A 12,175-nucleotide genomic window follows, 5' to 3' on the forward strand; every position below is an offset into this window, starting at 1 on the left:
CTAAGGGCATGGGTGTGAATGAGCCCCTGAACCCTGGCCACAGAGTCCAGGACGGCCGCCTGCCCAGGTCAGCCCGCTGGCTGCAGAGTGCCCGTGCCCCGCGCCCCGCACCCCGTGCCCCCCTCCCTGAAACTCCGTCGGGGCTGCAGCTCGCGGCCAAGCTGGTGACCTGAGCATCCCCCGGGGCCTAAGCCCCCGGCGCCCCGAGGGCCAGCGCCTGCATCCCACTGGGTGGGCGCCCCTGCCCCTGCTCCACCGCCTCGGGTGCCTTGCTCTTCCAAATGCCAGCAGGGGGTCTCTGTTCCCTCTTCCCAACGCTGACTCGGTGGCCTGGACAAGTGTGTACATGACCTTCTCGGTGGCTTCTACCTTGAGCGGCTGTAGCAGCCCCGAGTATCCTGCTCTTCCGCCCTAGCCTGAGACCTTCTGAGCACCGGAGCGAAAGGAATCCTTCCGGAGCACAAATCTCACCGCGCCAGCCCCGATGACTGACTGACCTAGTCTTGCCCCGTGGTGACACAGTGACTGCGATGGTTGGGGCTGACTCATATCACCAGGTGACACCCTCCAGGTGACGTCCAGGCTTATGAACCAGCGCTGAAAGAGGCGACCCCTGCAGAGAAACACCCGCCTCCTCAGCATTATCAGCTAGTCCTAAAAATAATGGGAGGACCAGGGGTTAGCAAACTCTGGCTCAGGGGCCAAGTCTGCCTGTGACTTGTTTTTATAAATAAAGCTTTATTGGAACATAGTCATGTCCACTCATTCATGTACTGTCTATGGCTGATTTCACACTGCAAAGGCAGAAATGAGCAATTATGGCCCCCTCTAGCCTACAAAACCTAAAATATGTAATATCTAGCCCTTAATAGTCAAAGTTTGCTGACCCCTGAGTGAGCCACATGCTTGTAATTACAACTTATCCGTTCATTCCCAGCTCACTACCACCACCTCCACTTCTGCAATTCCTGATGGAAAACTGAGAGTCCACGCAGTGTGTGATGACATCATCCTTACTCGAGTTTACTGAAATCCCTTTTCTAGCACTGCCGCGAGACTAGCTCTTCAATCTTCTCCCCTCTATCGTTCATTGGTATTATGAAGCCAATAATTCAACGGGGACTCAACACGTTTCCCTCACCCCCACTAAAGGCTAGTTCCCTAGTCCCCCTTCCATCCGGGCACTATTCCTGGTTGGAGGTGGAATCAGGGTGACACTCATATTTCCTAATTGACTCTGTTGAACCCAATGTTGTGATTTAAGAAAAGTGCCATAACAGAAATGTCTTTAATATTGATTAATATTGATCTCCATACATTATTTTTGGCACGTAGGACTAGGCCTCAATCAACTTTGATCCTTTTTAAATAGCATCGATGTTTTCTCAACCTCCATATCCCCCAAATATAATACCTACTTATTCCAAGGGCAGAGGTCAGTCCATAGGGCCAGGAGCTGTGTATAGTCCTAGAGAGTCAAACAAGGGTTTACTCTGTATTTCTAAAGGAATATTTAGTTTATATTTTCCCCCAAAGAGCAAAAAAAATTTTTTTTATTTATAATGTAATCATTTACAACAACTTGAGATATAATTCACACAAAGTATACAGTTTAGTGATTTTTAATATATTCAGAGCTGTGACACCATTACCTCCATCGACTCCACAACATTTTCATAACTCTAAAGAGAAACCCAAACTCATTAGCAGTCACTCCCACTTTCCCCCAAACCCCTAGCCCTAAGCAGCCACTAATCCACTTTCTCTCTATGTAGATTTGACTATTCTGGACAATTTCATATGAATGAGATCACACATGGACTTTTGTGTCTGGCTTCTTTCGCTTAACATAATCTCGTCAAGGTTCATCCATGTTGTAGCATGGATCAGAACTTCATTTCCTTTTGATTGCCAAATAATATTGCGCTGTATGGATATGCCACATTGTTTATTCATTTATTAGTCGATGAACATTTGGCTTGTTTTGAGACTTCCCATTAACATTTGCTTGCAAGTTTTTGTGTGGACATATGTTTTCATTTCTCTCGGGTGTGTACCTAAGAGTGGAATTGCTGGCTCATGTGGTTGCTCTACTTTTAACCTTTTGAGGAACTGCCAAACTGTCTTCCCAAACGGCTGCACAATTTTACATTTCCACCAGCAGTTTTTGAGGACTCCAACTTCTCCACACCCCCACCAACACTTGTTATGTCTTTTCCATTATAACTATCCTGGTGAATATGAAGTGGTATCATTGTAGGTTTGATTCGCATTTCCCTGGTAGTGAATGGTGTTGAGCACCTTTTCATGTGCTTATTGGTTTTGTATCTTCTTTAGAGAACTGTCCATTCATATCCTTAGATTTTTTAAATTGGGCTCTTTGTCTACTTACTGAGCTATAGTAGTCCTTTATTTATTCTAAATACTGGTTCCTCCCTTACCTGACAAACGATTTGCAAAAATTTTCTCTCATTCTATGACTCGTCTTTTTGCTTCTTGATGTTACCTTTGGAAGCACAAAAGTTTTTAATTCTGATGGTGCTAATCTATTTTTTTTTTAATTTCCTCTTGTTGCTTGTGCTTTTGGTTTCAATTATTTTAGAAATCATTGCCTAATCCAAGGGCATGAAGACTTACATCTATTTCTTCTAAAGGTTTTACAGTGTTTGTTCTTCTATTTAGGTCTTTGGTCCATTTTGAGTTAACATTTATATATGCTGTGAGGAAGGGGTCCAACTTCCTTCTTTCGCATGTGGATATCCAGTTGTTCCAGCACCATTTGATGAAAAGACTGTTTTCCTCTACTGAATTGTCTTAGCACCGTTTTTAAAAATCAACTGATCATAAAGATGAGTATTATTTCTGGACTCACAATCTATTCCTATTTAACTCTTTTTCATGCTACTGTAAATTGAATTGCCTTTTTCAGTATTATTTTTGTTTCATTTATTTATATTGTATAGAAATACTATCAATTTTGTATATTAATCTTGTGTTCTGCAACTTTGCTGAACTCATGTATTAGTTCTAACATTTTCTTAAAGTATTCTTTTGGATTTTCTATGTATAAGATCATACCATCTACAAATAGAGATAGTTTTTCTTCTTCCTCCCAAATCTGGATGTGTTTTATTTCCTTTTCTTGGCTAATTGCCCTGACCACACCCTCCAGGCCAAGTTGAGTAGAACTGCCGAGAGAAGACATCATTTCCTTGTTTCTGGTTCAAGGGGAAAGAAATATTTCAGTCTTTCATCATTAAGTATGATGCTAGCTATGGGTTTTTCATAGATGTTCTTTATCAGGTTGAAAAGCTCCCTTCAACTCCTAGTTTGTTGAATCTTTTTTTTTTTTTTCAATCTTTTTATTATGACAGGGTGTTAAATTTTGCAAGATGCTTTTTCTGTCTCTAATGAGGTGATCATGTGGATTTTGATTTAATCTTACCTATTTCCTTTTCTAAACACTCAAAACTGTCAGAAATGTCATTTACTAGGTAAATCGTAATATTACCAAAAAAGCCATAAAATAGAATTATTACAAAGGTTGTGGATAGGTAATCTAAGAGTATCTAACTGAATCAATTTGAAAAATACAAAAATATAGCTGTGTGAAGATATTTTTTTTACTAGAAAGATAAAAGTTTATCTGATCATAGGAAAATATATTCTTATAAGAAAAAAAGATGCACGATAAATTAACATATAGCACAATCATCACTTTTACATACACATGAAAAAATAAATGTAAAATTATTAGAGTTCTCTGGTAATTACTGGCATCTCCTGCTCCAAATGTTTTCATATTAAAATAGAGATTTATATTTTTAAAACATCATTGTATTGACTGACTCAAAAAAATACCATGCTTTAAATTTCAAAGTAGCATATTAGCAAGCAGGTTGTTGCACATATGTTCAGAGCTATGTTGTCTGGGAAGATAAAAACAAGAGATAATTCTCAATTATGGTTTGATTGTGCTCTGTGTTGTATATACAATGCCTTCTGCTTTAATTCGCTCCAGTATTGGTTCATAGATGTCCTTTGAAAAGGGCCCCATCAGACCTTTAGCTTTAATTTCACCTAGAAGAAAATAAATCTGTAGTTATCGTTTTAAAGGCATTATTAAGGTTAATTTCCACCGCACAAGCCTCCGTATCATAAACAGGGAAAGACGCTAACTGTAGAATGAAAGCACAGCTGGATGAACTGCAGTAACTATTGCCAAAATGATCGGAGAATAAAGCGCAATAAGAACGTAAAGTAAACCTAATTTGTCTGCTTTATTTGCTGATGCTTTTTTTAAAAAAGCAGAACACCAACGGAACGAATTAAAACCAGTCTGATTACCTGGCACAGGCTTCCATTAAGACAACTGAAACAGCAAATCTGAGTACTTTCCTTTCGCCCCCTCATCACTTCTCTACTCCGGTTCCTCAATAACTAAGTAGGTCATTTAATTTGATATTAGCTGATAAGCTACTGTAGATACATTTTCTCCGTTTTTCACATTTATATGCTTGATGCTTGTTACTCCCTCACACACTCACGAGGGCCAAATGAAGGATTTCACTCAGAGATGATGCTTCCTGAGCGTACAGATGATCTCAGGGGGCAGGGGAGTTGAAATGTGCTTAGTTCAAAATATTTATCGAGTGCTGCTAATGTACTAAGGAATGAAGGTTAGTAGAACACGGTCTGTCTTTGGGGGGATCTGAAAGTGAATACCCTCCGCTATTTCAGGGTTAGCGCCCTTAAGATATGAAAAATGAAGGGGAGAAAGGAAGAGTTGACATTGCCTGGTGGGGTCATGTGTGTGGTAGGAGCTTTATGTATTATTTCACCTCAGCAGCACAAAAAAATTCTGAATTAGGAATGAGAATCCTCACGTGAAAGATGAGCTGCAGCTCAGCTACGGAGAGCAACTCGCTCTCCATCACTCGGTCATCTTGTGATTGAGCCGAGCCACAAAGAGGTGTAACTCTAAAACCCAGGGCTTTCCCGCACCACGGGGTCTCCCGGGCAGTACTTGTCTCAGAAGTCTGAGACAGCTCACTTTCAGTGGACGCTCGTGTCACACTAAGAGTAATTATTTGATGTCCAGGCACGGAATGACTTGGAGATGATTTGGAGACCGATTCAGTTCTCCAATGAAAGAACTTACCATCAAGCAGCATCTTGGCTGCCATCGCCGTGGGTAACCCCACAGTTTTAGCCATGGCTGAAAAGCCATTGGCGTCTCCATAAACCACAAGATCAATAATCTTATTTTCCAAGTGTCCAGAAGGATGTCTGATTCCAAAACTGTCTCTCATCACAATCATATCTTTCTCTCCAGGGCCTTAAGGTAAATAAACACATATTCTTAAATGTCATTACCGAACAACTCCAACACCGGAACTCATTAGCATCTACCTTTTGCTCTCACAGGTTTCTCCTCTCACCGTGTGCAGCCCTTAGACAATCATCTATATTGCTCTTTAGCCCAAAGGCCGAGTGAAAAACTCAACAAATGACAACTCTGGCCATGTTCCTCTGCCCGGGTTGGTAGCACTGTGGCCTGGCTACACACATGAAGGCGCTGTGGTAAAGCTCCCACTCTTCCCCCAGAAATGCTCCTTCAGCGTTTCTCAAAGGCATTAACACTAAAACTAATCATAAAAAAAATTTTTAAAAAATAAAACTAATCATTTGTTCCTTTTCTATGTTCCCCAAGTTCATTCCTATGTGATAATTCTCTTATTATTCCCTCTGGAAAAACAGCCCAAGTGCCCCCTCCCTTCGAGCACACTTCCCCACCCCTACAGCTTGGCTCCAGCCCTCCCATCACGTCCACTAGTTGTGTTGACTGCATCCCATGACGCCGCTTCTGGGATGTGAGCTAATAGCCCACGGCCTACCGTAGGAGAGTTTCCTGGCCAAATGCTTGGAGAGTGCATCCACCACAGACTCGGCTTGAGGGACTTGCTCATCCCCGAGTAAGCCCAACCTGAGAAGCACAAGAGGTGGCTGTGTTAGGTCAAGTCTTCCACAGAATCTCACTTGGGAAGGAGAAGGGAGCTCTTTGGATTTTATCTTAAAAGGGAACAATCGCAAGGTGACAGTCCAAGCCATAGGACTCTCCTAAATCGTAAAAAGACATTAACAATAGCAAAGTTTTCATCTTTAGAATCATCAGACTCCCCAAGGCAGTGCTCCCCAGAGCAGAACTGACACATGCTAAGTCCGCACTGTGGCAAAGCTTCTTGTGAGATCACGTACAGCTTAGTTCTCCCACAGGAAGAAGAGCAGCATAATGGGCCACAACTGTGTGAAGTAGTTGCAGAAGAGTAGGAGAATCTCCTACGGGACAGAAAAAAAATATCCCAGCTTTCTGGGGAACTGAGTAGTGAAGTGTCTCAAAACAAGTAATTCCCAAGTCACAACTGCCATTGAGTTTCTATCTGCCTTTTTATCCCCACATGAACACAGTACATGGAAATCTCTCTACAACAGGCCAACATTAGAGCAGCAAATTAATCAAAGACAATGTAAAAACGTCTAGTCCCTTTTACTAGAAAGGACTAAGAAATCATTGATATTTTTATTGATATTGAAGGAATCCAATATTGTGCTCAGTTGACCGGTGGGTGCCTACCATTCAGCAGCCTCCAGCTGGGTATTATCTCTTCCCAGTTTCTCAAAGACAGCTTCCCTAAGCACATCATGCTTGGAGGACGGTGAAATCCCAACCAGATCACAAAGGAGCTCTTTCTGGTCAGAAAAATAAAGATAAAATCCTAAGTTCCTAATAAGTAATCAGTTGAGAAATTATCCTACTAAGGCATTCGATCACAAATGCACCTCATATTTTAAATCAGAAATGACTAGAAATAATAAACTGTAATACTGACACAGGCAGACACACACATCTACACACTCATGAACAAATGATATTCTAAAACGATGTTTCAGCAATAAAAATGGACCATGGCATGAAATCAATTCTAAAACGATGGCACCGTATTTACCATCACATCGTCTCCGTTACGTTTTCACTCATTCTCCCTCTCCCTCCAGTAGTCCATTTTGGCCAGGATCAAATGGAATGGGCTCATTGCTATGGTTGCCAATAGCAACCAGAGTTCTTTTGTAGGTTCAGGAGAAGAGAAAGACCTTGCAGATAATAAAATCTCAAAGCAAGAACACTTAAGCATGGTCATAGCTTGTTCTACTTTCCAAACAAGACTTTCTCCAGGATCCCAAGAGAAAAAGTTAGACTCTTGATCAAGGAAAAACAAAATGGTTCACAGGCCATATTTGGCTCACCACCTGGTTTTGTAAAGAAGATTCGCATTAGAAGGTAGTCATACTCATTTGTTTATGTAGAAATGAGTACGTACAGCCCTCAAAACCTAATATATTAATAATCTGGTCCTTTACAAAAAAAAAAAAAAAAAAGTTTGCCAGGGCCTCTTCTGTAGCTACTAGCATCCTGGGACCCCCCTAAGGGTACACGTCCCAGCCCTGCCGTCCAGCTGCCTCCACCTCAGAATTCACCCCATACGTGTTCATTCACTTCTGTCCAACACGTACATTAGTGAAACGTAAGACACACTGGGGGGCTCTCGGCCTCATGGAAAACCGCGCCTAATGCAGAGGCTGGGTAGGTCGCCGGAGCTGGTCACGCTGGTCTTTCTCACCCTGTGTAAGTCGGTGGCGTTTCCCGCGGACACGGCGAGTGAGGGCGGCGGCTAGTGACCCCCTGGCACCCCCGACGCCCCGAGGGCTTGATGCGGCACAGGTGCGGGCAGTTCAGTGGCGGAAACCCGAAGTGCTCACAGGTAAAAGCCACGGAGTGAGCGAGGCGCTGGGACCTCGTGGCGGGCCAGGCCCGGGCCTCTCGGGTGGTCCCCGGGGCGGGGGCGTCCGGGCCGCGGTTGGGAGCCTCCCTGGAACCAAAGCCCAAGCCGCCCATCCCTGGAGCAGCGAAGCGCACCCGGCTCGGGGGTCACTCACCCAGGTGACAGGGTGGGCCTCGGCCCGGAGGGCGGGCGCCGCGTCCCTGCTGATCAGGCCCAGCTTCATGAAGCCGGTGAGAGCCCTGGCGTAGCCCTGGAACGGGATCAGTGACCGGCTGTGAGGCTCTCCCTTCGCGGGGGCAGGGGAGGCGAGGGCCAGGACGCTGCTCGGGGGAGGCCGTTAACAGAACCCGAAGGTCACCCAACCCGGAGCCACCTGCCGACTGGCCGCTGTCCCCCCGCACACGGCGGCCAGGGCCACAGGTAGGCCCCCGAGAGCGGCTCCTAAGTCACACAATGGGGGGGCAAGGGGGAGCCTTGAGGGAGAGCCACGGCAGGTACCACCAGCTCCGCCTGAAGGGACACGTGGGGGGCCTGGGGTCCCTGTCATAGTCAGAGGAAAGAGCCCTGAAGCTGGTGAAGGGTCGCCGGCCTGGCCGGCGGGGGCCTCACTGACACTCCCTGGGCCGCTCATCCACGCGGCCTAGGGCGCTCTAGTCGCCTCGTAGACTCGTAGAACCTCCTATTCCTGGGTCTGCAAGTTCGGCAAGAGCCTCTACGGGAGGCCCTCGGAAAACCCTAACTGCTGGGGCGCCCGGCGGCTCGGGGGGTTGGGCGTCCAACTCCTGAGCTCAGCTTAGGTCTTGATCTCAGGGTTGTGAGTTCAAGCTCCACGGTGGGCTCTACAGTGGGCACGGGGCTGGGGGAAAAAAGGAAGGAAAAAAATCCTAATTCTTGGACCCCTCCAAAAAATACTACTGATATTCTCTGAAAAAAAAAAAAATGAAGAAAACAGAATCAAGAAATCTGCCGGCGCTGAGGGTGTTGCGGCCTCAGTTCAGACGGGAGTGTCTGCTGGTGTTTGTCCCCGCTCCTTTGTGATGGGTAAGTACGTGGTGAACGATTGTGTTCATGCTCCTGGGGTCCACACCCCCAGTTGGTGGTAAAGACATTTCAGATTTGCTTGGGGAAAGTGGACTAACCGCATCTTCAGCTGTAGGGACATGGAACGAGCGGCCTAGTTCACCCCCTGGCCTCAGGGCCTAAGGGGACAACGGAGATATTCTTAGCGTCCTCGTCCAGTCCCCGAGGTGAACCAAAGAGGCGGGGGCTGCATGCTGCCCCCACGGGGAGCCTGGGACGGCGGCCAGCACCGAGGGGGAGTGGAGCAGTGGGGTCACCTGGCCCCAGATCCCTGGGGGCCTGCAGCGGCCTGCACCCCCCACACCCAACTCCTTACAGCATCACCTCCCGGCTGGGCCGGGTTCAGTCATGCCCGGGACATTCCCTCCAAGGAGCCCCGAGGGAGCGGGGGGCACCGGCTGGTCTGGTTGCCTTGGGCCCGGGCACATCCCCCCAAATGGCCGCAGGCCTCGCCGCCCTCACCTGGTACCTCAGTGTCCCCCGCAGCAGCGTGCGCACCGTCGGGATGCCGTAGGTCGCCGCGTACTGGGTGCTGTCCCTGTTGGGGTAGCCCTCCAAGTTCAGGCCCGGGAAATACCCCATGGGGGTCACTGCATCCAGAAAGGGGATGCCGCCCGCCACTGTCACCACCTGAGGAACATCAGGGGGCACCATGGTCACTACACCTGGCCCGGGGCCATCGCACCTGGGCACCAGAAGCCGGCCAGGTGGCCCCGGGGAGTGGGGGTGGGGATGGGGGTGCAGGGTGGGGTGTGAGGGGGGTCGGGGGTGCTGAGCTGTCAGCCCAGGGTGGGGTGGGGGTGCAGGGTTGGGGTGGGGGTGCAGGGTGGAGTGGGGGTGCAGGGTGGAGTGGGGGTGCACGGTGGGGGTGCACTGTCAGCCTGGGTACAGGGTCGGGGTGCAGGGTGGAGGAGCAGGGTGGGGGTGTGCTGTCAGCCCGGGGTCGGGGTGCAGGTGCGCTGTCAGCCCGGAGTGGGGGTGCAGGGTGGGGTGTGCTGTCAGCCTGGAGTGCAGGGTGGGGGTGGGGGTGGGGGCAAGCTGTCAGCCCGGGGTGAGGGTGCGGGGTGGGGGTGCACCGTCAGCCCGGGGTGGGGGTGGAGGAGGGGGTGAGGGAGGACTGGCAAAGGCCTTGGCGCCAGGGAGGTGGAGTGTGGGCCCAGCCGAGACAGGTGCTGCAGGTCTGCCTCGCGAAAGCTCGCGGATAATCCCTCACCTTTCCATCGAGCAGGTAGGTGGCCGGCTGCATCATGTTGGTCAAGACTCCCAGGGGACTCCAGCTAAATTTGTATCTCAAAGGATTGTCTGAATGTTCAGGGGCTGGAAGCCCCCCACAGTAGGAAATGTAAGATTCAATCTGTAAAATACGGGATGAAAGACAATGGCAGAAATGGGATAGAGGAGGTAACCTTGCTGTCTTTTCTTCCCTAAACTTACAAAGGCTTTCAAAAGCCTTCCTTAAAGCCAAACGCCATCCGATTAAGTCAGTGATATTATATATATATAATTTTTAAAATCCACTGGAGTTTGTGACTAATATTTTACTAGTTAAAAATCCAACTATTAATTCAATTCTGCTTAGTTGGTTCCTCCTGACTTTTGTGTTCAAATGATATGTTTGATTATATATTTTGTGATAGAAGTGTAATTCATTAGTATTAATACAGAATGATATACAATATAATTAATCTTTATATAAAATATGATTAATTTGATTCTATATTTGATTCCATGCATGTGACATACATACAACCTAAACCACTGAATCTGACTCATCACATTTTCATATCCAATCGTTCCTTCTCATGTGTAAAACAGACTCCATATACCAAAAAATGACAATATTCCAAAGAATTTTTCCCACTTTTAAAAGTCAAACCTTACTATCTCAGTCTGAAAGCTTTCATTAAACCAAAATAGTATAGTAACATCTATTTTTCTAAAAATCGATTGCTAAGCCTAGGATGTTGTTTTATCATACAGATACTTTTGCAGTTAGAGGATTTTACTTGAAATTTCTACTCAAAGTTTGAGTTATATTCTATCAGCTTCCTTAATCAAAATTATAAAAAGATTATTTTTGTACACAAAAATCGGGACCTTCTAATATTTTCCTAAATGGACTTTTGGGTGTAAATTGGACTCACCGTGGCTCCCACTTCCTTGGCCTTGTCTATGGTTTCCATCGCCAACATATGGTCAAGACCAGGGTCCAATCCCAGTTCACCAATGACTGTGATGCCAGCGTCTTCCACACTACAACAGGTGGAAAGGGGAGGATGAAAAAGTTGGATATGAAATAAAAATATTTATTTTCCACGCCACGGAGCTATTTTGTTGAAGATGACTGAAACTTACCTCTTTTCTAATTCTTTTAGCTCCGGTGTGATGTAGCTTGCAGTGATCATGTCAACTTTGCTTCTGATGCATGCCTTGGCCACAAGAGGATGCAGTGCATAAGGCAATAAGCTTAAAAACAGAGAGAAACTAATCAGACACTTTCCCCACCCTACCTTCCAATGTACCTTGAACTGCACTAAAGCTAAGTCATCGCTCTGATTAAGCTATTCCGTCCAAGGTCACCAATGACTCTGAAAACTACAGAATAAATTCATCCTGTTACCACATTTAAAACCCTCCACAATTTGGCCTTCACCTAGCCTTTCCATTGTTCTCCTATCCCCTTCAGAAGCCATATATGGGAACCAAAGAAATTATTGTCATTCTCCACTCACAGCCGGTACTTTTCCAGCTCTGCAACTTTACTCTCACTGAACCTTCTACCTGGAATACTATGTCCACCCACTGATCCCTGCCCAGGCCAGACCCTACTTAAACAAATGTCGGAAAAGGCATCTCCTCCAAGAAGCTCTCCCAGATTCCCCCAAAGCCAGATCTTCTACATCCATTCAGCTATTTCTTTGCAACATTTAATAGGATTAGTCCCATTTATCCTTATAATATTTCTATCATTTTCTGTCTTGGCTCCCCTACTAGAAGATAAGGTTGCTTTTCTTTTTCCTCTGTATTTCCCAAATGGCTATCAGGTTGGGTGAAACTAAGTCAAAATGACCCAGGTGTTACATTTCAGGGTAGAATCTAGGAAGGTCCAAAGGAGGAAATAAGCTTAATGGTACTGATTGGTATAAAAGCTATCGAAATGCTTAGAAGTCGATGTGCTAAGCAAAAATTAAAATGTGTTCAAAACTCAACTTCAGTTGGATTTTCTAAAAATCTGGCTTTGGTGTTTTAATTTG

At 46.1% G+C, this 12,175-nt stretch overlaps 1 protein-coding gene across 2 annotated transcripts in view; it reads right to left on the bottom strand.

Moving 5' to 3' along the window:
* Window positions 1–1,606: 1,606 nt before the first annotated feature.
* Window positions 1,607–12,175, bottom strand: part of AASS (aminoadipate-semialdehyde synthase) — a 52,400-nt gene continuing 41,831 nt past the window's right edge. Inside the window, exons 16-24 of one of the 2 annotated variants that reach the window (XM_038557487.1) lie at window positions 11,277–11,387; window positions 11,066–11,174; window positions 10,135–10,275; window positions 9,384–9,551; window positions 7,996–8,091; window positions 6,635–6,750; window positions 5,898–5,986; window positions 5,162–5,338; window positions 1,607–4,080 (exon numbers count right to left, since the gene is read on the bottom strand). In XM_038557487.1, coding sequence (XP_038413415.1) covers window positions 3,962–4,080; window positions 5,162–5,338; window positions 5,898–5,986; window positions 6,635–6,750; window positions 7,996–8,091; window positions 9,384–9,551; window positions 10,135–10,275; window positions 11,066–11,174; window positions 11,277–11,387 — 1,126 coding nt within the window. In that variant the 3' untranslated portion in view covers window positions 1,607–3,961. The remainder of the gene's footprint in view (window positions 4,081–5,161; window positions 5,339–5,897; window positions 5,987–6,634; window positions 6,751–7,995; window positions 8,092–9,383; window positions 9,552–10,134; window positions 10,276–11,065; window positions 11,175–11,276; window positions 11,388–12,175) is intronic. The other variant, XM_038557486.1, reaches the window with a different exon arrangement.

The sequence above is a fragment of the Canis lupus genome, chromosome 14 (genome assembly GCF_011100685.1).
Source record: "Canis lupus familiaris isolate Mischka breed German Shepherd chromosome 14, alternate assembly UU_Cfam_GSD_1.0, whole genome shotgun sequence".
Classification (NCBI taxonomy): domain Eukaryota; kingdom Metazoa; phylum Chordata; class Mammalia; order Carnivora; family Canidae; genus Canis; species Canis lupus.